The sequence below is a fragment of the Corapipo altera genome, unplaced genomic scaffold (assembly GCF_003945725.1).
Source record: "Corapipo altera isolate COAL_440 unplaced genomic scaffold, ASM394572v1 61148, whole genome shotgun sequence".
In the NCBI taxonomy this organism is placed as follows: domain Eukaryota; kingdom Metazoa; phylum Chordata; class Aves; order Passeriformes; family Pipridae; genus Corapipo; species Corapipo altera.
The window spans coordinates 937,518-964,081 of record NW_020884978.1 but is presented as its reverse complement, the minus strand read 5'-3'; the positions used below and the strand labels follow the sequence as shown (position 1 = coordinate 964,081).

The 26,564-nt window shown below is 45.7% G+C and overlaps 1 protein-coding gene across 1 annotated transcript in view; it reads right to left on the bottom strand.

Annotated features, from left to right (window-relative positions):
• The window catches only part of LOC113957790 (SET-binding protein-like), a 515,694-nt gene that overhangs the window by 434,483 nt on the left and 54,647 nt on the right, over positions 1-26,564 (bottom strand). Inside the window, exon 2 of the mRNA XM_027665561.1 lies at positions 5,932-5,955. Within this exon, the coding sequence (XP_027521362.1) occupies positions 5,932-5,955 (24 nt within the window). The remainder of the gene's footprint in view (positions 1-5,931; positions 5,956-26,564) is intronic.

The following is a 26,564-nucleotide window of genomic DNA, read 5'->3' as shown; positions in this document are numbered from 1 at the left end:
CACAAAGCAAGGTAAGCTCTCTTTCCCTTTACTTAACAAGTTTCGGATCTCTTGATGAACACTGAAGTTTTAACCAAGACCATATTGACTATTAAAAAAGCTCTTGACTGCCTTTTGAGTATCTTTAAGGAGCACATAAGACTCTGAGGACCCAAACGCAACACAACTTGCTGGTCATGAATAGGATATATTCCTGCCAAAACCTTCCTCTACTGCAGCTATGACATTCTCCAGAAAACATTTTGTAAGTTGGTCTCCTAGTTGTATCACATGAGCATATAGAAGGAAACGTAAACTCTGCTAACCCTTGTGCTGCTTTTTGGCTAAAGGAACTGCTTCTTTTTACATCTTTCTTCCCCTTCTCCCTGACTCCTTAACTAACCACGTATTTCTAAAAAGGAAATTATGTTGATTGAAACCTTCTCAGTACATTATTAGCTTTAGAAGGAGCATTTGGGGAAGGGGGAGGCAGAAGGCTTAGGGCAGAGGGGATGTACAAGACTAAATCTCCCCTTGGAACAAAGATGCCAGTGTGAAAGGCCAGCCAACTGCTTTTGGTCACATTGGCCTGGAATTTCCTTCTCCCAAGTGTCACCAGAGCCTCCCACTCACATCAAAGAGCAAGCAAGGGATGCTGGAGGGCTGGACCAAGGCAGGACTTGGTGCAGCTAACCTGTGATGCACCAAACACAATTTCTCTCCCTTTGCTTCCACAATGACTGTAAGAGCCCTGCCCAGGCATCATTCATCACTCAGGCTTGAAACACAAGCGAGTATTATCCATGCTAAAAGTGGATGCACTCAAGGGTTCAACTGAGCATTCATTGTGACTCTCCAGGGGCCATGCCCAGTTGCTCTCTGCATGAGAAATCACTGACCCTTCTGTCACATGGACTCTTTAATTGTTCACATTGGTATTTTGTTTCTCTCTACTGTAGACAGTTTGCTGTCTGTTATCTGTCCTTCATATGTAACTAATTGTGCTGTCTCCCAGCTCATTAGAAACAAGCCCCTCTCCTCCCCTTCCCTCTCTCTCCTGGCCAAGTCACAGTGTGCATTATTTAGGTTAAATCATGTTTAAGTAACTATGTAAATAGTAGGTCGAGTTTGCCTTTTGTCTAGGAAACCTGTTGCTTGACTCCTTTCTCAACACGACAGACCAGGAAAGCCCTTATCACTGTAAGCTCTTGAAGGGAAATCCTCACTGAGCAGAGCAGCTGTGCCGCCCCAGGAGCAGGGGAAGGTCCTCTGAGCAGAAGGCTTATCCAATAGGTCACAAGAATGAGCTGCCAAACTTTAGTAAAGCAGGCATCAAAGTCAGCACTGCAGAGCAAAAATCCTGGGAAAAGGATGTTCACTGTCTAGCAAGAGATAAGAGCAAAGAGAAGGTGAGGCTTGGTTTGTTTTTTTTCCCTCCGTAGCTTTTTCTAACCAGCAAAATGTTCTTCAAGTGTAGTGGGTTTGTAACCCTCCCTGGGAGGGAAATGAAACTAGGATAGGTCACCTGATTTATATTTTAGCAATGAGCTATTCCATACCATGTTATGTCAGCTCAGATATAAAGAGGCGAGAAGGAAGCAACTCTGCCCTTCTCTTCCAGGATAGTTGGGTGGGATAGACAGCTGTTCTTCGGAGGAGGAAAACATCTTTCATGGGGAAGTAGTCTTTATTGTCAGTTTTCCCTGTGTGTATAGTGCTTATAGTTCTCTTTTTCTTCTCTGTGTAAATATAAAACTGCCTTTCTCGGGAGTCTTGGTTTTGCCAGTTTTTTTCTTTACTCCTTCCCTCCTTCTTTTCCCTCTGGGAGGGGTTGGGCGGAGTCTCAGTGGACACCAGGCATTCAGCCAAGGTAAACGATAACATCACTTCACACATGCTGGCTCACCTGCTACTGCCTGAGTAGATCTGTCTTGCAGCTATAGCATTGGAACTCAATGCAAGTGAAAGACTTCTGAGCTTTCATTCCAATAAGAACTAAATGAGAGTTTCTGAAGTGGGTTCCCTCAGTACACTAGTTGAAAAAAAAAAAGAAGAGAATGTGGCTATAAAGGTTCCCAGGCCAGAAGATTCCTAAAAAACCTGGATGACAACTTCATGGAACAGGTCCTAAGGGAGTCAACTTGGAAAGATGCCCTCTTGATCTGCTGCTTATCAACAGAGTGGATCTTATGAGCGAAGTGGAGATTAACGGCTGTCCTGGCCACAGTGATCATGAAGTGATCGAGTTTAAAATCTCTATTGACAGGAGGAAAAGTGCCAGCAAAACCTCAACTCTGGACATGAGGAGAGTAGACTTCAGGTTGCTCAGGGAATTAGTAAGAAAGGTCCCCTGGGAAAAGGTGCTGGGTCCATCAGTGCTGGTCACTTTTTAAACATCACCTCCTAAGGGCACAGGAGCAGGCAATTCCCAAATGTAGGAAGTCAAGCAGGTGGAGCAGAAAGCCAACTTGGCTGAACACGAATCTTTTCTTGGAAATAAGGCAAAAAAAGAAGATGTATGGAAGCAAGGTCAAGTGACACGGGAAGAATTCAGGGATGCTGCTTGCTGCTCTAGGGAGAAAATTCATGCAACCAAAGTTCAACTGGAGTTGAAGTTGCCAGAAATGTGGGGAACAATAAAAAGAGTTTTTTTCAAATACATTAATGGCAATAGACCGTATAGAAATATCATTGGCCCATTTCAGGATGAGGATGGTCACCTCACAAACAGGGACAGAGACAAGGCAGAGGCATTTAATGCTTTCTTTGCCTCTGTCTTCAACATGGATGATGGACCAAGGGGTCCCTCATGATGGATGAGGGACCATGACTGTGAGAATGATCAGCTCCCAGTCGACCCTGAAATCGTGCGGGATCTGCTGCTCCAGCTGGATCCCTATAAGTCTATGGGGCCTAGTGGGATTCATCACAAAATCCTCAAAGGGCTGTCTGATGTCATCGCACAACCTCTGCTGATGATTTTTGAGTGGCCTTGGGAATCTGGAGAGGTGCCAGATGACTGGAAGATGGCAAACATTGTCCCGATTTTCAAGAATGGCAAGAAGGAGGACCCTGGAAACTACAGACCTCTTGTTACACCCCAGTCCTGAAACCACACACTTGGCTAGGTGACTTACTTTTATTTAAGTCTCCAAGAGATTTTGCCCACACAAACTCTTGCAAAGCCTTTGGTTCTTTGATACCTTGAATTTGCATCCGGAGAAAAAACTACACACTTTTCCCCAAGAGACTTCTTTAATTTAGTGAGAAAGTAGGTGTTTTGGCAAAAGGTTTTACATGGACAACATATAACCAAGGCAGAAGTATTTCACCAAAACACGCAGCACAAAGACCCAGTCTACAAAAGCACCCACTACAAAGCCTAGGTAGCCTCATCTCCTCGGACGGTAAGATTGACAGAGAGATAGACAACAGGTTATCAAAGGCATATAGTGCTTTCGGAAAGCTTCATAAAAGAGTTTGGTGAAATAAACACTTGAAGAAAAGTACAAAGATCAGTGTTTACAAAACCATAGTGCTGTCTACTCTCTTATATGGATCTGAATCATGGGTCATCTACCACCACAACCTGCGACTCCTAGAATGTTTCCATCAACGCTGCCTCTGTACAATCCTTAACATCCGCTGGTCAGATTATGTAACCAATACATCTGTTCTAGAACAAGCAGCAGTCACAAGTATTGAAGCCATGTTGCTGAGATCACAACTGCGTTGGGCAGGACACGTCTCAAGGATGAAGGACCACCACCTCCCTAAGATCTTGCTTTATGATGAACTCGCCACCGACTACTGCATGAGAGGAGCCCCGAGGAGAAGATACAAGGACTCCTTGAAACAACATCTCAACCCTGGCCACACTGATCAACATAATTGGTCTACTCTGGCCTCCAACTGGAAGGTCTGGAGACACACCATCTATAATGCTGCTGATGCCTTTGAGAACGCATGCAGGATCGCTCTCAAGGAGAAAAGACAACGCAGAAAGAATCGTGCCTTGCAGAATTTACCACCTAAGAGTCTTTCTGCTGTGCCTTTTGCAACCGGACATGCCTGTCTCGTATTGACCTTTTTAACCACCAGCGCGCTTGTGACAAACGTGGGTAGAGACCTTTCCCTAATCTTCGTTCGCAAAGCCCAGCCATGATGAATTTTGCGAGTGCTCCCATATGTCTCTACTTCTCTACTTACAATGGACACTAAGAAGATTTGCCATAACTAAATCATTCTTTCAAACCATTACCTTATTCTCTACCTTAAAAACAGAAAAAAAAAAATCTGTCTATCCCATGAGCATTTTTCCACAACTTTCACACAGTTGAAATACAAGGGTTTCAACAGTAAAGCCCACCCATCACAGAGCAGACATTTTTAACTGCTCTGTGATGGTCACTCAATGAGATTTAAAGGTGAGTTTTACTGAACCTAAAAGGAAAAGAAGAATGCTTGTCACTTTTTTCTTTGAGTTTCCATTCTCACTTTAAAAAAAGAGATGTCTGAAGAGAATGATGGGAAACAGGGAGGCATAGGAGAACTGCAATCTTGACACCAAAGGCAATTCCTTAGTGCACATATAAAGTGGAAGCAAAATTCATTAGCTGCAAAAACCAGCAACTCTCCTATGCTTCCTTTCAGCCTGGCTAATCAGAACAAACACAAAGCAAACATCCAGCAGCAACACCTGGGAATACAACCTTCAGCCCGCACTACACTTTTAGTCCTTCATAATTAAATACAGTGCTGGGACACAAAGATCTCAGTGAAGGGCAAAAACTTCTTTTACTTGGATTGTTGTTTTGGTTTTTTTTGTTATTGGTGAAATGAGAGAGGGTCTCCTTTCTAAATGACTCAAGAAATCAGAAGTTTTAACTTAGATGACAATTGTGTCCTAATTGTGATAGTTTTCACCCTAGACCTTCCTGGAGACCAGCTTGTAACCAGGAAGGAACTAGGGAAGTGACCAAGGAAGTATTCCATGTTATTCCTTTACGTAACCTGAGGTATAAATAAAGCCAACTGGAGAGACCTCGCTCTCTTCTCCTCCAGTGAGGTTTGGGAGCGGTAGGTCCCTGTCTCAGACTTGCTTATCGGGAGCTGAGACCTACAGTGACTGTTGTTGTCTACCACGCGTGAGGGGGGAGTGCTGGGTCGCATCCAACCGTCCTGCTTTTCTCAAGGGAAGTGGTGAGATTTTAATAGTTCTTTATTTTTGTTAGTTTCAGCGCTGATGGTCAAACCCTTCTAACAGATAAAACCTCCATTCTGAATTGATGGTCTGAGCACTTTCAGACTCTTTTCAGTACCAACCGTGTAGTCCAAGATTCAGCAATTCAGTCCATCACACAACAACCAGTAAAGTATGAATTGGATACTGCCCCCACTTTAGGAGAAACCCTCAAGGCCATACAGCAGGTGAAAATCGGCAAGGCAGCTGGGGTTGATGGAATTCCACCTGAAGTCTGGAAACATGGGGGCCTTGCACTCCACACCAAATTTCACGAGTTTGTGGTGCGCTGTTGGGAACTAGGTGAACTACCATCACACCTTCGTGATGCAGTTATCATCACTATGTATAAGAAGAAAGGTATTAAATCAAATTGCTCAAACTATCGTGGTATTACTCTGCTCTCCATTGCTGGCAAAATCCTGGCAAGAATACTCTTGAACAGACTAATACCCACTATAGCAGAAGGAATTCTACCTGAAAGTCAGTGTGGTTTCAGAGCCAACAGGAGCACCACAGACATGGTATTTGTCCTCAGCCAACTGCAAGAGAAGTGTAGGGAACAGAACAAAGGTCTCTATGTAACCTTTGTCGACCTCACCAAGGCTTTTGATACTGTGAGCAGGAAAGGTCTGTGGCAGATTTTGGAACGTTTAGGTTGTCCCCCCAAGTTCCTTAAAATGATCATCTCACTCCATGAGGATCAGCACGGCCAAGTCAGATATGGTAACACACTTTCTGAACCCTTTTTAATTAAGAATGGTGTGAAACAAGGCTGCGTTCTCGCTCCAACCCTATTCACCGTCTTCTTTAGCATGATGCTCCAAAGGACCACAGCAGACCTCGATGATCATGACGGTATCTACATTCGATACCGTACTGATGGAAGTCTATTCAATCTAAGGCGACTGAAGGCCCACACCAAGACCTTAAACCATCTTGTCCGGGAGCTGCTTTATGCTGATGACGCCGCCCTTGTTGCCCACACAGAAGCAGCCCTGCAGCGTTAAACATCCTGCTTTGCAGATGCTGCTGAGCTCTTTGGGTTGGAAGTCAGCTTAAAGAAGACAGAGGTCCTCCATCAACCTGCACCTCAGGAAGTCCCCCATCATCCCCACATCACCATTGGCCAATCAGAGCTCAAACCAGTCCAACAGTTTAATTACCTAGGTAGCCTCATCTCCTCAGATGGTAAGATCGACGGAGAGATAGCCAACAGGTTAACTAAGGCATATAGTGCTTTTGGAAAACTCCACAAAAGAGTATGGCATAATAAACACTTGGAGAAAAGCACCAAGATCAGTGTTTACAAAGCCATAGTGTTGTCTACTCTCTTATATGGTTCCGAATCATGGGTCATCTACCGCCACCACCTGCGTCTCCTAGAACGTTTCCATCAACGCTGCCTCCGTACAGTCCTTAACATCCGCTGGTCAGATTATGTGACCAATACATCTGTACTAGAGCAAGTGGCTGTCACATGTATTGAGGCCATGTTACTGAGAACGCAGTTGCGATGGGCAGGGCACGTCTCCAGGATGAAGGACCACCGCCTCCCTAAGATCCTGCTCTATGGTGAACTTGCCACCGGCTGCCGCATGAGAGGAGCCCCGAAGAAAAGATATAAGGACTCCCTGAAACAACATCTCAGTCTTGGCCATATTGATCACCATAACTGGTCTACTCTGGCCTCAAATCGGGAGACCTGGAGACATGCCATCTATAACGCAGCTGTCTCCTTCGAGAACACACGCAGGATCACTCTCGAGGAAAAAAGGCAACGCAGAAAGAACCGTGTCTTGCAGAATACACCATCTAAGGAGTCTTTCTGCTGTGCCTTTTGCAATCGGATATGTCTGTCACGTATTGGCCTCATAAGCCACCAGCGTGCCTGTAGCAAATGTGGATAGTGCCTTCCCAAATCTTCCTTCGTGAAGCCTAGTCATGATGATGATTTTGTTAGTTACTGGGTTTTCTCAATCGTGCATACCTGTTTTGTTTTTGTTCCTTTTTGCCCTTTTTTTCCATTTTCCCTTCCCCTCCCGTCTCCCCTTTCTTGGGAGTTGTACATAATATCCTTACTGTATATACCTGTATATATATAAAAATACACATATATTTTGGTATAACTCAGTTGGTTTCGGTTTCTTTCAGTTTCTATAATTTTTTTTCCCCTTTCCTTTCTTTCCCGAAAAGGGGAAGGCTTTTGCTGAGCATTGGAGATTTTGGCAGGAAACCAGCTCAAACTTGCTCACTAATCAACTAAGGGATTTGCTTTCTTGGCATAGTAGTTGTCTTGTCTTTTAGGACTACAATTAGTTTCAGGACGTAGAATGTAGATGAAACATGGGAACTAAAAGAGAGTGTACCGTATTCCCACCCGCAAGAAATTAGCTTACATGCCTCAGAAAAGTTGATCAATAAGAGATTGTTCTGTTAAGAAGTAAATTCAATTGAAGATTGTTTAAGTTAATGGGAAATTCTAGTTATCTTTAACCAATGATGAATATATGTGTCTTAGTTGGTCCTAGAACAATTAGTTTAGGGGTTAGAGGTCAACCGGATCAATCATAGGTGCTAGGAGACCTGCCAAGCAAGAAGACTGTGAAAATGACTGCCTACCCTGGAAGAAATGGATGCTAGATGGCAATCTTGCTCCATGAATGAACTCCAAGATGATATTTGATCCCAAAATCATGACATAATCAGGGGTTGGGTGTGAAGGGGGAGTCTTTCAGGTATCACTGTATTTATATTCCAAAATTTGTGCTGATTTTTTGATTCATGTATGGCGATTCTACCCCCATGAATCTCCATGAATCCCCAGCTGGCATAGTAAAGAGATGTCCAATCCAATGATTTCTGGTCGTTGGGTTTGATTATTTTGTTTCATTGGTTTGTGTTTTTTTCTAAGATTCACATCTCTCCTGACAAATCTAAGAAACAAAACCCAAATGTTTAAATCCATACTTCTTTATTGCACTCTGTTCTCTCTGCTATTGTGTGGGAAGCGTCTCTGAAGGCACGGGGGATGTGTCAGGGCAGTAGGCCCGAGAGAACATGCGCGGTCACATATAACTCTATTGGCTGAAGAAGTCACATGGTAAACAGGGATATAAGGAGCGGGAATTTTGAAATAAAGCCTCTTTGTCCACACCACCACGAGGAGCATCATTATTCCTTGTTATACAAGGGCCTCGCCGTTACACATGGCGCACCGAATACGGACATTTTAGCTTATATTAAACCAATTATTTACCCTGGACTCTTTTAGTTTATATTAAGCCAGATATTTATCCGGAATCAGGAAATCAGCCGGTGGCTACGGGATCATCTCAATTCTCGGAGACGGGAGCCTTTACCGCAAAAAACTTTGACGTCAGTAAAACTGTTGTCTTAGTGGCATCTAAGAAACGGACAGTTAGTTTAGGAGCTCCAAAATATTAGGAAAGTGCACGATAGGAGAAGAGAAGAAAGAAGTTAAAGAAGAAACCGAGAGGTCAAAGTAGCAACCGGATAGAGCGGAGAGGGTCCACACAACATCAAAAGCGGTGAGTCCAACTGGGAGGCATTCCGCACGCCTAAGACTACTCCCTGGGCGAGAGCATGCCTGCAGTTCGGAGACCCGGGCTGCGGAGCACCTTAAGATCGTCAGGGAAAAACCTGTTGGTCCCCGTGCGTCGGTCACCTGGTAAAAGCGGCTTGCTGCTGCTGAGAGCTCCGACCAGACCATGTGCGAGAAGCAACTTGCAGCTGCAGCCTCTTAACACCCCCAGCCACCGCTGACCCCCGTGGAGCCCCGTTCCAGTTTTTCTGTCTAGTGGAAACTGCCGCGACTCCCCTCCTGCTCGCCGCCGCTGACTGACCCAGCGGAGTGCTTAAAAAGCACTGCTGGAAAAAAAGCCCCTGTGCCGCATTCAAACCACGTGGACTTTACCGAAGGCGCCGCGCCACGCCTTCCTGATACAACGTACCCCGACCCCCGCACCGCCCAGTGAACTGCGGGAGCCCCGGAACCGCCGCCGCTGTGAGCGCCGTGTTCGCCGGAGACGGAGTCGGACTTGCGCCCAGCCGCCGCCGCGTGACTGAGACGCCGACGCCGCTGCCGTTTACCGCTTTTGCAGCCTGCGCACACGCTGATCGCCTGCAGCCCCAAGCCTGCCACTTTTGCAGCCAGCCCCGCCCCTGTCGCTACAGTTGCCCTGTGCCTGCCGTTGCCCTGCGCCGCCGCTCGCAGCCTGCACCGGGACACCAACTGCCAACACCAGGACACCGCACCCTAGCATCGCAGACCCAGCCGACAGAGGACCGGGACAGACCAGCAAAGAGACAGACCCTCTTCAGCAGCTCACGCTAGCAACGCCGAGACTCAAAGGTAAAATGGGAAACTTTTTCCCCACTGAGCTCTCACAAGACACAGACGCATTAGCTACACTGCTGAAGCCGTACTACATACAGGTTACAAGGGCTGAATTAACAGAGTTGGTACGGTTCATTAAAGCAGCTGTACCAGAACTGCCTCTGGTTGAAGCCCTCAACATTCACATCTGGGACAAAATAGGGAACCTCATCAAACTCAAGGCTCAGGGAGGAGACTCCCAAGCAAACAATGCTTACCCAACCTGGCAAGCTATAATGACTGCATTAAGCAGAGCCCACCAAAGAACGACAAACACACACACCCCCACTCACACTGCGAGCAGCAACCCAACTCTTACGCGCCGCAGTTTAAACACACAAAGCTTGGCGGGAGGAGGGGGTGGAGCCGTTCACAATTCCACTTCGGGGAAGGGAACCGGGAGCCCAAGGGACACGGGTCGGCCGGAAGGAGTGGAACCCCAGATGCGAGGTCCCAGTCTGTGGGACAACCGCAGAGGGTCCCGTAATGGCGATGGGGGGGCTAGCCCAGCTTACTTGCCAACCCATACCGCGGATGAACGCCGAACACGCACCCAGGGGCGGGCACCACCATCTCACCCACCACGCAGAACGGACAACAACCCGTCCTTTCCCCTCCCCGCGTCGTGCCCCCCGCCACCCACCACCACCCACCCACAGGCAGCTGCTTTCGCCGAAGCTGCAGGGGGGGAGGGATGGGAGGAATGGGGGGAGGAGGAGGAGGGGGATTTCGGGATAACTTTACCGGGAGGGGAGGAAGCAACATACGGAGAGGGTTCGATTGATAGATGGACTTTGTGCAGAGAGGAGGCATTGCGAATTGGGGATTTACAAGTTATACAAGTATGTCCAGTAATTATCGGGCCACGTCAAAGCCGCAGGTTCCAGCCATTGCCACATGAACTAACCAAAGAACTGAGACAGTTGATGAGAGAAACTGGTGTATCTTCCCCTAACACACTTGCATTTTTAGAAACACTGAGCTCCACATACATTTTCATGCCACATGATTGGAGAACCCTGTTGAAAATAAGCCTCACTAACACACAGTATAATGTATGGTTGAACGATTTCAGAGAAATCTGTTCTGCTTATGCTAATGACCCACAAACAGGGGTAACGACACACCAGCTCACAGGGGAGGGTAACTACCGTTTCATAGATGCACAAACCGGGTACAATAGAGAAATATATGAAGTCATAGCAAAACATGCAATGCGGGCAATGAGAAAATTACCCACATCAGACAAAGACACAAACCTGTCATTCACAAAGGTAATGCAGGGCCCAACAGAACCTTACACACAATTCCTAGATCGACTGCAATCTGCCCTAGATAGGCAGATTGAGAATGAGGAAGCCAGAGAAATTCTCAGCAGGTGACTGGCTTTCGAAAACGCTAACATTGATTGTAAAAGAGTTCTGCAAACCCTTCCTAAAAGGGAAACTTGTAGCATTTCAGAATTAGTTCGTGCCTGCCAAGGGGTTGGTTCTTTGACACATCAAACTGATTTACTGGCAGTAGCACTGAATGCTCAATTAAGGACACAGCAGGGGGTCAGACCCAGAAATGGTTGCTACATTTGTGGGGCCCCCGACCACTTCCAAAGGGATTGCCCTCAGAAACCTCTAGTAGTGGCACCTCGAAAACAACCCAAAGCAAGGAGGGTACCAAAAAACTGGAGGAGAGGGGCACTGTCGCACGCCCCGATACAGCAAACACATGCGACACAAGGGAACAGGTTGGTGATTTGTGCCCCCCCACTTCAGCCAGCAATCTGTACCCCTACATCCCAACAAGCGCTCTGTACCCCACCACCCCAGCCAGCGCTGGGCTGGACTTATCCAACAGGGACAGAGTCTTCATAACTTCCACTGAGGTAGTGTTAATCCCGACTGGACGCTGGGGTCCCCTTGGTCCAGGGGTACATGCACTGCTGATTGGAAGGTCCTCCACCACCAGAATGGGTTTGTTTGTGCTGCTGGGAGTAATAGATTCAGATTCTCATAGCGAGATTCTAATAATGGCATGGACCCCTTCACCCCCCTGCTTCATCCCAAAAGGACAGAAGATTGCTCAATTAATCCCCTTCTACAGTGCGTCGCCTGCAGGGGAGGGGGGGAGGGAGCAGGGTTCAGGGGCCTTTTGCAACACGAGACACCCACAGGTTTACTGGGCAACAGCCATCACAACCACACAACCGTTAATGACGTGTCAAGTTAATGCGCTCAGATTTACAAGCCTTTTGGATTCAGGAGTCGGTGTTTCCATCATAAAGGACTCTGAATGGCCACTTAACTGACCTACTGTTTGCCCAACTGCAACCATTCAGGGGGTGGGAGGCACACAAAGGCCCAGACAGAGTGCTCAAATACTCACTGTCTTGGGACCAGAGGGACAATTAGCAAAGGTAACTCCATTCATAGTTCCAATCCCTTGCTCTTTGTGGGGACGGGACGTACTTTCACAATTTGGCACAGTCATGCAAATACCTCCTGCAAGCAGCCAGGTTTTTCAATAAGGACCATTGGTCAGCGGTTCCAAGCACCGATTAAGCTAGTCTGGAAGAGTGACTAGCCGGTCTGGGTAGATCAGTGGCCCATGAAAAAGGAACGACTTGAACATTTAAAAATGCTTGTAAAGGAGCAATTAGAAGCAGGACACATTGTGCCAACAAACAGTCCCTGGAATACTCCTGTATTTTGCATCCCCAAAAAGACTGGTAAATGGAGGATGCTGCAGGACCTCAGAGCAGTCAACTCAGTCATTGAGCTGATGGGGGCATTGCAACCAGGGTTACCCTCACCTGCTATGCTTCCAGCAAATTGGTCACTAACAATAATTGATTTAAAGGACTGGGTTTTTTTACCATCTTTCTGCACCCCGAGGATGCACCAAGATTTGCATTTTCCATCCCGGCACTGAACAACTCACAGCCTATGCAAAGGTATCACTGGGTTGTCCTTCCTCAGGGGATGAGGAATAGTCCTACCATATGTCAAACAGTTGTGGTAAACGCTATTCAACCCATCAGAAAGTGTTTTCCTTCTGCAATAATCTACCACTACACGGATGACCTTTTAATTAGCATGGTCACAGAAAATGAACTGCAAATTGTTGTTACTGCTCTGACTGATGCTGTCCAAGAAGCAGGGTTGCAGGTTGCTCCAGAGAAAATCCAGCGATTGCAGCCCTGGACTTATCTTGGATGGAGAATCACGCAGCAACAGATTTCCCCACAACCGCTGCAGCTCGAGGTAAAAGACACCCTAACCTTACATGAGTTGCAAAAACTCCTGGGAGCTATTAATTGGTTAAGACCTATTCTGGGCTTAACCACAGAGGAACTACACCCTCTCTTTGTGTTACTAAAGGGGGACTCTGACCTAACATCTAACAGAACTCTGACAACAGAGGTCAAACAGGCATTAGACATTTGTGCCAAGGCAATAGAAAATAGGCAGGGCAGGAGGAGAGATCCTGAACTGCCAATCTGCCTGGCCTTAGTTCCCAGCAGGTACCAGCCATTTGCAGTCTTGTTTCAGTGGGACCAGACTGAGAAAAACCCACTGTTGGTTCTAGAATGGCTATTTCTGCCCCACACACCACCTAAAACTGTATGGATGATTAATGAAATGTTTGCTAAGCTTGTTATTAAAGGCAGAGGACGACTACAGGAACTGGACTGGAGGGATCCAGTTGTCATCTACATTCCAACCACGAAGGACAATTTGGATTGGATGCTGGCTGAGGACGCCGAGTTCCAAGCTGCCTTAGCAGGTTTTGATGGTGACATTTCAGTCAATCTCCCTAAGCACAGGTTTTGGGCAGAAATCAGCAATTTACCTTTAAAGGTCACAACCAGATGTAAAACTGAGTCGGTAAAAGGCCTCACAGTTTTTACAGATGCATCTGGGCGATCACAGAAGGTTGCAGTGACTTGGGTAAATCCTGATACAGGACAATGGGAACGGGAGGTACAGACCATAAACCAATGCTCTGTGCAGGTTTTGGAACTAGCTACCATTCGTATTGCCTTGGAAAAGTTTTCTGAACAACCGGATAATATTATCACTGATTCTTGTTATGCTGCAGGGTTACTTTCACGTCTGGAATGTTCGTTTCTTCGGGATGTTTCTAACCCTCATTTGTTGTTTGAAATGCGTTCTATTTGGTTTCTTGTCAATCACAGAAGGTTTGACTTTTACATAATGCACATCAGGTCTCACACTGACATGCCAGGGCCAATAGCTGAAGGGAACCGGGAAGCTGACAAGGCAGCAATGTTTAACACAGTACCCAGGGTCCTAGAACAGGTAAAATTGTCCCATTCATTTTTTCATCAGAATGCACGCTGTTATGGGTTATAAGTTTGAGAGAGGAATTTTCCCTTCCCCTGCTTTCCCTGTGAGAGAAAACAGAGGTTGCAGGGGGGAGAGAATTGATTAACCTTACAAAGGAACTGGTTGAAGGGGGAAGAGAATTGATTAGCCTTACAAAGGAACTGGTTGATCTGTCTTTATGGACGCTTAACGGTGGTGAGGGGTCGGGGCCGGGGTGCTGACTTGAGTGGGAGGCAAGGGAGAAGCGGAGTTGTTGGTTCCCTGGGTGCACACAGGCATTTCTAGGGAGGGGGACCAGGGGACTGGTTTTGCTTTTTTTGGCTACCTATCCTGGTCAGTTGGATTTCTCATCCTGCTGGCTTCAACCTGCCCGGATACCCCGCTTCCCGGGAGCTGTTGTGCCTCAACGGAGAGTTTGCTTGCCCGCGGGAGAGGAGGGGGAGTTTCTTTGCTGAGATACCATTATCTGAGACTGCAGTGAGTCCCCACCACTTGGGACAGCGGTGAGTTCCTGTGGGAGTGTACTGCCTGTTTTCCTTTTCGCCCCTACGGAGGCAAGGACCCCCTCCATCTCCTCCTCGGCTTCCCCACACGGTCCGGGACCGCTCCCTCCAGCCCCTCTCCCCGCAGGGTGACTGCCGGAACCCACAGCGCCCCCTGCTGACCACGACCAGGTACTGCAGGCCCTGCACCCTCCAGCGATCCCACAGCGCCCCCTGCCGACCACGACCAGGTACTGCAGGCCCTGCACCCTCCAGTGATCCCACCGCCCCCCCTGCCGACCACGACCAGGTACTGCAGGTCCTGCACCTTCCAGCAATCCCGCAGCGCCCCCTGCCGACCACAACCAGGTACTGCAGGTCCTGTATCCTCCAGCGATCCCACAGCGCCCCCTGCAGGCCACAATTGGGACTGTGTTAAGGGACAGGGGAACATTCATTTAGACTTCTTGTTGTTATTGTTTCTTGTTACTGTTTTTGCCAACATACATATATCTTTTAATAAAGGGTTGTTATTTCTTCTGTTTTTTCCACATTTTCCTCGAGTAAAGCCCCTTAATTTGACATTACAATTGCAGAGAGAGAGGAGTTTGGTCTATCTTATAACTCATCCTCTTTAGCAAACAGTCCAGTCTCATTCAAACTGTGACACACGCTCTTTAAAGAGACGCTTCAAAATAACAATCAATCAGGCTCGAGACATCATATTAACTTGTCCAGATTGTCAAAAAATCACCCCCATGCCATCTCAGGAAGGCATTAACCCCAGAGGGTTAATGTCAAATGAGATTTGACAAACAGATGTCACACACATCCCCGAATTTGTCACCTTAAAATATGTACATGTAACTGTAGACACACATTCACAATACATAACTGCTACAGCACACACAGGTGAGAAAGCCAAGGATGTAGTGAGACACTGGTTAAGTTGTTTTACTACCCTTGGCACCCCAAAACAAATAAAGACTGATAACGGACTGGCATACGTCTCTGAAAAGGTAAGGAATTTCCTATCAGAATGGGGAATCTCACATATCACAGGAATCCCACACTCACCTACCGGACAAGCAATTGTAGAAAGAGCACACCGCACACTGAAAGAGATGTTAGTAAAACAAAGAGGGGGGGAGCAGCTATATAGTCAACAAGAACGTTTGTGGAAAGCCACATATGTTATCAATTTTTTAAATTGTGACAGTGCTGAAAGAAGTAGATATGAGAAGTAGCACAAATCTCAGGCGTTTGCCTCTCCCAGGCCACTAGTCATGGTAAAAGATTTGATCTCGGGACAATGGACAGGACCTTTAGATCTTATGACTTGGGGGAGAGGTTACGCTTGCGTGGCAACAGGAAAAGAACTGAAGTGGATCCCCTCCAGGTATGTAAAGCCCTACTTAGATACACAATCACAGCTGCAAGAACCAGATAACGCAGGAGTTTAAAAAGAGTTATGTTATGTTTCAGTTTATATTAATGACCAATGTGGTAACAAGCAATCTACAAATATCGGTGTGTGTATGTGTGTGCGTGAATGATGACGACCGTCAGTGAGTGAGATGTGTGAATGAATAAAAGAATTGTGTAACTGGACAAATATAAAAACACAGAACGCCTCACAAAACCACATTACCTACACTACAAGGTCACTTTAAGAGAACTGAGTTTTTGCTATGCTTACCCTGTTTCTTAAATAAAGTTTGAAATCCCCAGTTATTAAAAAAACCCTCAGGTTAATAAAGGTTATAGTTTACACACAATTGGGCTAAGACCCTAAGTTAATAAAGTAATTCTCCAAGTTGCACTACCCTATAGGACTATAAGAAGTTTTAAAAAGGTTTACAATAGAAGTATAAGAAGTCAAGTAAACAGTGTGCTGGGTTACTGCGAGTTTGGCAGTTTACAATGTTCTGAATGTTTTGCACTGTTGTTTACACTGTTGTTTTGCACTGTTTTTGTGACTTCTTTAGATAATTAAGAGAGGGGATATGTGGGAAGCATCTCTGAAGGCACGGGGGATGTGCCAGGGCAGTAGGCCCGAGAGAACATGCGCGGTCACATAAAACTCTATTGGCTGAAGAAGTCACATGGTAAACAGGGATATAAGGAGCAGGAATTTTGAAATAAAGTCTCTTTGTCCACACCATGAGGAGCATCATTATTCCTTGTTATACAAGGGCCTCGCCGTTACACTATTGGTATATTTTTATGTGATGGGAGCACACCTTTACAAGTGCTGATCAAGTGGTTGTATTCATGCTTAATTAGATGTTGCTACTTTTGGTCTGTGGTTGGCCCAGCCACTTGTGAGAGTCTATTCTTTTCCTGCCAAGTTATGAGAAAAAAAACACTGAGAAACGAGAACTTCGTCCTTGAAGGAAGTATCTTGTATAAACTAGAATTAATTGGTACCTCACTATTGGTCGACGGCCCTCCAAGGGCATTTGAAGGGGAAAATGAAGAGGAGGAGGATGAAGTAAATCCCCAGACTCATTTAGGAAAGACACCCCCCCCCGAGGTGTAACACGCAGGCACAGGGAAATTCCAGTGTACCCACACATGCACAGAAGAGATGCCACTTGCATAATGGGGGAGGTACTGAAGGCCTCTAGCTGGGCGATGTTGGCCACACCTGCCCGGTGTGGTGGTTTGAGACTCCCAGAAATCCAATTTCCGAGTCCAAGCCTCCCTCCCACAACTCACCCCAGTGTGAGAGGGGTTTTCCAGGCAAAAAACAAGATCCAATATGGGGGGAAGGGAATTATACTACAATCACTGCACAAACAAATATTATAATACATTAGATACACAATCTTAACTATCTCTCCTATGATAAATCAGTATTTACATTGGATCAATTCTCTTCCCCCTCCAAAAAAAGTCCAGAAGGGAAAAAGGAAAGATCCTTTCCATGTTCAGGGCAGCAGTGTCTCTCTTCTTCAATGCAACAGTCATAGTTGAAGTTGTAGCTGTATCTCTTTATTACACACAAGGGGGATCTCCTCTCACCCCTCTTGGTCCTTCGACTCCAAGCGAAGGTCTTGCCTGTGGACTGCGATAGCTGGGACAAAGGCTCACTTCACCACGTCATATCACAAGGTGCAGAGGTCTTCGTGACAGTTCCTTTCCTCAGGGGATTTAAGTGCCCCTGAGTCAGAACGTCTAGGGCAGCTTTCAGTTGAAAGTCTTTGCCTCAAGCGTTCCATCGGAGCTTCTGTGCTCTGTCTCGGTCTACCAGTCTGGCAGCAGCAGCGGGGAGGGTGAGGTCACTTCCCCCACATTCCTTCTGGCCATCCCGGTCCAGCTTCCAGGATGTCTTGAGCTTCTCAGCTCCTCTCTCTCTGTTACATGTTGCATTTTAGGACTTCCATCCAGTAGTAGTTCACCCCCTCCTCTTAGGAGAGGTCTCAAAGGGGTTTTGGGGATTTTTAATTCAGTTCTTACCCCCAAAGCTGTCTCTGTAGAGTTTAGTCCTCTCTCTCTCTCTCCATCAGACATCTCTCTGTGTCTCTCAGTTCAACTGCATGCCGCTGTTGCTGCTTGTTCCTTATCTTCTTGGCTTTCAGCCATAGCCTTCCACTCAGCGTTGCCTCTGCCACCAATTTTTTGTCTTCTGTTGCCCACTCAGTGGAGAAAGACTCCCTCAACTTTTCAGTTACAGACCTCGGTCCAGTTTAACACTGTTTCTGATGCCAATAAATGCCCCCAAGAAGGCGCAGAAAACTGCTCAGAGACAATTTTTAGTCTTTAAGCAGCGAGGTATATCTATTGAGCAATGTTGGAGAGCAACCAGTTCGCGCTGGACAAAACTGCTCTATCTCTCCAATGAAAAGACATGATTATATACCACTTTTACAGGAAATTGCAAAATTTTACATATTCATATGATTGCAACATCTGATTATAATATTCATAATAGGCGGAGTCTAGGCAGAGTCGGGGGTGTGGTCTTCAATTTGGGGACAATCTAGGAGGGTAGTTCCTGTTCTTCATCTTTATTAGCCCCTGGCCCAGGCTCCATCATCTTCATGAACTTTTCAACTTTCTTGATTTTGGCAGACTTCACGGTGAATTTTGCAAGATTCTTGGACCCAAGTCCTACTTTGCCCCCTTATCTTACTCAGGTTGGGGGTGTGTGCATTCTTTCAGTGTACAGTACCATCTAACCTCTATCCCCGAGTTCTGGCAGTGCATCCTCGCTAAGTATTGGTAAGGTTCTTTGTGCTTTCGTTTATACTTATATTCCTATATTCTGCTTATATTCTTATATTCTGCTTATATTCCTATATTATTTTAGCTCTCTACCTGCTTTCTAGGCTTTGTCTGGCTTCATTTCCCCCCTTTTCTTTAAACTTACGAATTCTTTCATCAAGTTTTAGTGCTGAGGGTGCTGGTGAGCTTGCATCATTGCCCAGATTACCTGTGTTCTCTTAATTATGGAATTTAATTTACACCACAAGCACACATTCAGAAGGGTTAGTAGGAACATTGCTATTGCTATGATCAAGATTGGGTGTATCAGATAGTTGAAAACTTGGGTTGATGTTGGGGAGTATCCTGTAAAGACATCCCACCAGTGGTGTTTCCCTACTTGTTCAATGTTGGTTAAGATATTTTTTATCCTCGTTGAGTCATGTTCTACTTGCCACAGCATGCGTTGTGTGGTTCTGTTTACTTCTAGGACTAGTTTCTTTAAGTCGGGATGTGTGAGCATCGCTTTGAGAAGGTTAGTATCTATGCCTATCTGAAGTCTCGGTATATCATGATATAAAGTATATTCTGTGTCAATTAGTTGTTGAACAGTTACAGGAGCGGTGTAGTTAAAGTTGTAGCCTACAGTAAAGTTACATATGCAAAAGTTAGTATTATTGGTTATTTCGTTACAATTATCTATGGTGATATCACTACAAAGAGTTCTTACACATGCACATCCATTACCTACATAAAATACTTGAGATTGCGCTTTACTGTGAGGAAGCATTTCAAAAGTACACACACTATTTTCAGCATCTAAGCATAAGTCTTCTGCTTCTACTATAGCATTTTCGCAGATATATCCTAACTGTCCTTTAGGGATACGTGCTTCTGTGCTAACTGATTGCCATTTGTTTTTAGCATTATCATAACTAGCTCAAACATTATGATCCACAGGTCTAACAATAACATTTTGATGTATAGGTCCTAAAGTTAAGACAGGAAAAATGACTTTCTCTTCTGCAGCACTAATAGTGAGGACATAGGCTTCAATGTGCTTGTAGTGTGGCTTGTAAGTAAAATTCACTAACTGCCACCAAACTTGGTGATCTTTTTCAAATTGACTGGTAGAGCTATTCCTTAGTATCATTTCTCTTATTTCTTGAGGTAGTGTACCTGACGTTCCTTCTCTCAAGATTCCTGTTGCTACTGATTGTACCCACTGTTGTGTCTGGATGCACTGGATAGCAAGTCTCATTTCTTTGCTAATATTCCCAGTGTAATTTACAATTTTAAAGAAATCTTCAACAGTGTGATTAGCTACTAAGGTTAGTAGTTTGACTGCTAGTATAATGTGGAGGACCAGTTTCTTCCTTTGAATCTTTTTCTGCTTGGGTCTCAGTATCTGTTCTGTTCTTTTTCTTTTCCTTTCTTTTTCCTTGTTTCTGCTCCTGGTCCTCTTCTGCTCTACGGGTGTTATTCTCATCACCTATCTGCACCACTATCTTTAATTTCTGTATCTGAATCACTACGTTACTTTCTCCTCCATTGCAATTTACTTTGGGGGAGCTATCTTTATCGCTTTCTGATCTTGGCGTGCTACTTTTACTCTCATATCCCTCTGCTTCCTGTAGGCTACTCTCTGTCCTACAGCTTCTTGATTCACTCCTTGGTGTGCTTTCTCCTACATTCCTCTCTGATTCAAACATCTGTTTCACCGTGTCAGATGCAGGTGCATTTGCTGAATTTTCCTGTCTCTTCTTCCAGTCTTCCTTGGTTGCCTCAAGTCGCTTTGTCAATTTAGCAACTCTAGCCTGCAGTTCAGTAAACGCAGTTTTATGCCTCTTGGTATATTCAGCTTTCTCTATTCGGGTTTTTAGGTCCGCCAGAGTCTTGTCAAATGTCACACACTGTAGAGTGCTAAATTTCTCTTCTAACAGTTCCTGGATAACTTTTTGTAATTTTTGGTCAACATCTTTTCTGGTTGTAATCTTTACTCGGAGTTCTGCCTCACAATCTTCTTCCACGTCTTCTAAGTCTAATTGAGTTAGGTTCCCACTAATATGCTCTAATAGAGTGGGTGCTCTAATTGAGTAGCCTTCGGTATGTTATCTTATTCTACCGTCTCAGAACGTTTCTTATTCTATTCCACAGTCTCAGGCACACAATGTCCATGCACTTGGTCTGTCTCTGGTCGTTCCCCTCGCGGAGTGATGGAACCGCAGATCGAGACTCCTCAATCGCTTCGCGACAATGTCGCGTCTCAGACACACGCACACATACCCACACACTTAGAATAAAAGGTTTTCCTACCTTCTTGTTTTATTTGGGTAATCTGCGTTACCAAATGGGGTCACGAGATGACACTTCAGACCGTGAAATATAGGTTTGTTACTGACCGGGTTACCAAGATGTCACTGTGAACTGTAAAATATACCTTTATACAGTAAATGTAGTCAAGAGGGCACCGACAGCAAAATCTTACTGTCGATATACTCATAGACAAACTCACACAATCTGAGAGATCGATCTAAAACTATTTCTTGTGTTCCTCTTGGACCTAAGATATATTTCCTACAATTATTACACAAAGTTCTCACATATAATGAACAATAGCAAAAAGGACAGATTTTAATCCTAAGGTTTCGGCGTGCTAATACACTCCCGTCTATTTGTACAGGATTGAAAACCCTGAACGTTTCTCACACAGGAGGCAAAGAAACAACAACGATCAATATCTTATAAGTAATAGAGCTCTTCATTGTACTTTTTCTAAGTTTCTGTTACTTGTTAACACGAACAATAGCAGTTGGAAAATTTCTCCTCTTTTTTTTTTTTTTTTTACCCCAGACACGAGCAATAACAGTTGAAAACACACAGCAGCAACACCTTATCTCTGACTACAGCATTCCAGAGATTCTTTAGGAGTTTCCCTGGGTCCTAGAGCTTCTTTTCTCAAGAAAATCAAAAGAGAACACTCTCAAATGCAGGCAACAATTAAAGCAAAACGAGACAAGTTCTAAACATACACCAATATTTCACACAAATACAAATCAGAGAGCAAACGAAATAAGACAAAAGCACATTTGACCATAAAAAGGGTCCAACCCTTTGAGGGTCCAACCCTCTACCCCATTAGGGCTAATACCGAGGTGTCCCTCGGTTTCCCCTCGGGGGCGGGGCAGCCTCCTGCTCCACTGCTAAGCAAGGCGCCTTAAAAGGGTCCAACCCTTACAAATCACAATTCAAAAGTATACATACCTCTTAATTTGAAGCGGGAGGTTCGTGTCCGTCGACTCGTAAATCCAAGGGGTCGGGAGACTTGCTGCTGACAAAAATCTCATCGGAGGGGCCCCAGAAGTGTCACGGACCCCCGGGATCACGGGTCGAGGAGCGTCACCGTCCCATCTGGGGTGCCAAAATGATGCCATGAAAACTTGGGTTGATGTTGGGGAGTATCCTGTAAAGACATCCCACCAGTGGTGTTTCCCTACTTGTTCAATGTTGGTTAAGATATTTTTTATCCTCGTTGAGTCATGTTCTACTTGCCACAGCATGCGTGAAGCCAGACAAAGTCTAGAAAGCAGGTAGAGAGGTTTTGTCCAGTGCGAGCTGGTTGCTCTCCAACGTTGCTCAATAAATATACCTCGCTGTTTAAAGACTAAAAATTGTCTCTGAGTAGTTTTCTGCGCCTTCTTGGGGGCATTTATTGGCATCATTTCCGAGTTTCTACAACTTCAGCCGAGGGCTGGGAGTCGTGGCCCCCAGCAGGGCTCCTGCCCCTTCTCCTCATGGCTTCACAACATGGTCACTTCTCCTCCAACTACTACATCATCCTTCTTTTCCGGTCTCGTGTGATATGTTTAAATTTTGCAGGGGCGTTGATTGGGTCAGCACCAAGAGAGACACCACCCCCTCGGGGGTTACCATTTTTTTAACTCACATCACAGGTTAATTGTATAAAAAGCAGATAGTTTGTGCTGGGAGTGGACTCAAGCTTCACAATGAAGGACAACGTTGTGTTTTGCCATCTTGTGAGCCTGTCGACACTCCAAGGATGCAGTTTCTGCAATGGGTAATTCTAGGCATTCTGGGGTCGGTAAGACAACTTTGTAAGCAACACCTGAGTGAGTGGGGGATCATACTGAGGGCTTATTTCCCTCCTCTTTCCTCTCTCTTGGGTTTTCATTTTGTTGACTATTTTTTTGTAATAAATATTGTTCTTGTTGAGCTTTCAACAGTGTACTGGTTCCAGTTTCGGCATCCTCCTGGCTGCAGTGGTTTCTTTTCTTTTTTCTTTCTTTTTTTTAAACATCTGAGGCCTAAATTACTTGAAGAAACAAAAGAGTTTTCCTTCTCTCTCTCCCCGCTGCCACCCCCTGCCAGTGCTGGGACTGCTGGTCCTCCTCCTCCTCTTTATAAAAAAGGGGGGAAGGGACTAGGGCAAGGTGGGAGACAGACAGTGACTGCTAGTTCCTTCCCACCACCAAAACTGTGAAGCAGAGATCATGCGTAATCTGCTGGGAAGGAGCCCAGATGTGACAACTTTGGGCCACCTGCCAACCCACCCCATGCCATCGGGGTGGGCATTGCTGGTCTGCCCCCCCCACCGCATCTGGGAAAGGGTGGAAGGGAAGACCCTGTGCTGGTTTTGGATGGGGTAGAGGTAATTTTCTTCCCAGTGACTGGTATGTGGCTGTGTTTTGGATTTGTGCTGAATACAAGGTTGATAATATAGAGATGTTTTTGTTATTGCTGAGCAGAGTTTACACAGAGACAAGGTCTTTTCTGCTTTTCATACTGCCATACTGGCAAAGGGGGATGGGAGTGCATGGGAAGCTGGGAGGAGACACAGCCAGGACAGGTGACCCAAACTGACCAACAGGATATTCCATACCATATGACATCATGCTCAGTATATAAAGGAGGGCAAGAAGGGGGGAATGTTCAAAGTGACAGCATTTGTATTCCCAAGTAACCGTCACACATGATAGAGTCCTCCTCTCCTGGAGATGGTTGAACACCTGCTTGCCCATGAGAAGTAGTGAAAGAATCCTTTGCTTTGCTTTGCTTGTCTGTGGCTTTTGCTTTCCCTATTAAACTGTCTTTATCTCAATCCATGAGTTTTCTAGCTTTTATTCTTCTGATTCTCTCCCCGATCCTGCTGGTGGGGAAGTCAGTGAGTGGCTGCATGGGGCTTGGTTACTGACTGGAGTTAAAGCACAACAAACCGCAGGCACACCAGTGGTTTCTTACAGCCCATTGATGGGGAGAGTTTGGTGGTGGTAGGAGCCTGATGGATCCACCAAGACATAGGAGTGTGCACAGAGATCCTTGTTGCAGTTGGATCAACAGAAGGTGGGATGCCTTCCCCAGTGGCCCTGGGTGAGTGTTCTAGTTTTGGCTAGGACAGAGTTACGTCTGTCACAGTTGCTGTGTGGGTGTGTCTAGGTTGTTATTCTATAACACCGACATCATCGCTGGAGGGCGTGGCTTCAGGGAGAAGAAAAGGTGAATGTGCATCATAAGCAGGACCGTTTTGTTGGGTTTTTTTTCAGGGGGAGAAAAGAGGCAAACAGAGGGGAGCGGTCAGAGCAGCACAGATGGTTCAGCATGGGGGGTTTGTCCGTCATTCTTTTTTGTTCTCCTGGGCTCAGGAGAAAGGAGGCACTAGCTGAGATGGTGTCTACCATTTTCCCCTTTGTCTCAGGAAAAACCACGTTGTAAGGACCGAAACTCAGTTGTCAGCAGGAAGGAGTCTGGCAGGATTATGTAGCAGGCCTTGGGCAACAGGGACTGAGAGAAATCCCAACATCTGAGGACCAGACCTTCCTCACAAGACCTATTGATATTTAACTATGTTGATTGGCCCATCTCCTGCAGCAAGATATGGAGGGACTTTGTGATGATGTTATCAGACCATGTAGAAACCTCTTTGTTCTCTTCCCTCCATGTAATCCTTGTTATGGGAAATATTAACCAATTGTGTAACAGTAGCAGAAACTTGTGTAATCCCCTAGTTAACATAATCCATCCCCTAGTTAACGTAACCCGTCCTCCTCATTAACATGTCCTGCCCCCAAGACCCTTATATTGCATTTCGTGTGTGTTCAATAAAGATTCCAGTTTTCACTCCCAAACCTGGGATCGGATAGTTATTGACCTCTTCAAATGGCACCCAATGTGAGGCCAAGAGCTCTGGTTTTTACTATTTAGAAACTTGCAGTCCAGAGCCAACAGCATTGGCAGGAATAGCAGCTCTTTCTGCCCCAGGAGAGGTGTGTGGCTGAACTGAAGGAATGGGACGTGCATGGAATTTCGTCACACTGTGGCAGGACTGCAGGTGAGCGGCCACAAACTAGGTATAGTTATTTTAAAATAGACTTTGAAACATAAAATAGGGCTGTGAGGGTTCAGGTATCATCTGATCAAAACCACGCTTATTTGATCTTGAAGCGCATGCTTAAACAGCATGGTTCAAAACTGACGAACAGTCCTTGCAGAACCTGTTGCTATGGGCTTAACATAATATCTCTGAACTGAACATTACTAACTTTCTCGATGATGCATTGTGGGACCGTGTCAGTGTGCGCCTATGGGAAGCGGCAACCAAGGGAGACGAACAAGCCACAAAGGTTTTGCAACTGTGGTATGTCATCTAATAGACTCTCAGAGATCATGTCATTACGAAACAGTCACCCCCTGAACTGACTGACACCGTTATAAACAACACTGCGGCTTGTTTACCTCCGCAAGTCACCTCCGAGGTTGAACGTCCTCCCCTGTCCCCTCTGCCATTGACTGAACTTCCGCTTATGTCTCTGGGGGGAAGGAATTGCACAATGGCAGTGGCATGTCTGCACGTCCGGTGTTTAAACTGCACCGCGGGACAAACCCCTTTAGCCCGACTATCCAAGAAACATCTAATGCTGCTTGGGATTGCTCTCTGGATGAAAACCTTTGGGACCTGAGTCTGTTTAACCCTGAGGAGGACCCGGACTTGGACCCCCCAGATCCTTGATCTAGGTGGGCGGGTTTCAGATGGGAAGCAGCAGCTGCCGGCAACATAGATATGTTAAAGGTTTTTCCAGTGTATACTCAGCCCAATCGGTCCCTGCACTGGGAACCTATACTGTACCCAATTCTAAAGGACTTGAAAAATCAATAGTCGATTATGGGTTAGAAGCACCCTTTACCATGGGAATTTTGGAGAATTTGTTTAGTGCCTTTGTTTTGACCCCTTATGATTGTTTATCAATTGCAAGAATGACTTTAACCACGATGCAATATACTTTATTTGAAACGGAGTGGAAAAATTTAACTAAAAAAGTGGCTGAAGAGATTTTAGCCACAAACAGTGTTCCGATTACAAATATGTTAAACAAGTTGATGGGGGAGAGGCCCTATGCTGTTCCCGCTGTGCAGGTGTGGATAGTGCTCCGTGACCTAAACCTTGCCAAAAAATTGGCTCTACAAGCCTTTCATAAAATTTCTAAGGCTACAGTTCAAACTCCATCTTTTACCACGATCCATCAAGCACTGCAAGAGCCCTCTTTTCAGTTTGCCGATCGGCTCCATGATGCAATAAGTAAACAGATTGATAATAAGATGGTACAAGATGCCCTGTTCCAAAAGTTTGCCATAGAACAAGCAAATGCAGACTGCCAGAAAATATTGCATGCTATGCGGGACTTGACACTTGCTGAAATGCTACAGGTTTGCAATAATGTAGGGTCCCAAGTTCATGCCTCTGCCTCCCTGGCGGAAGCTTTAGTGGCAGCAAAAGAGTCTTCTTTCCCACGGTCACAGGAACGCTGCTATGGTTATGGTCAACCTGGTCATCTACATAAATATTGCCCTAGAAAAAAGCAGTTTGACCAGCCTGCTATTTGTCACCGCTGTCACAA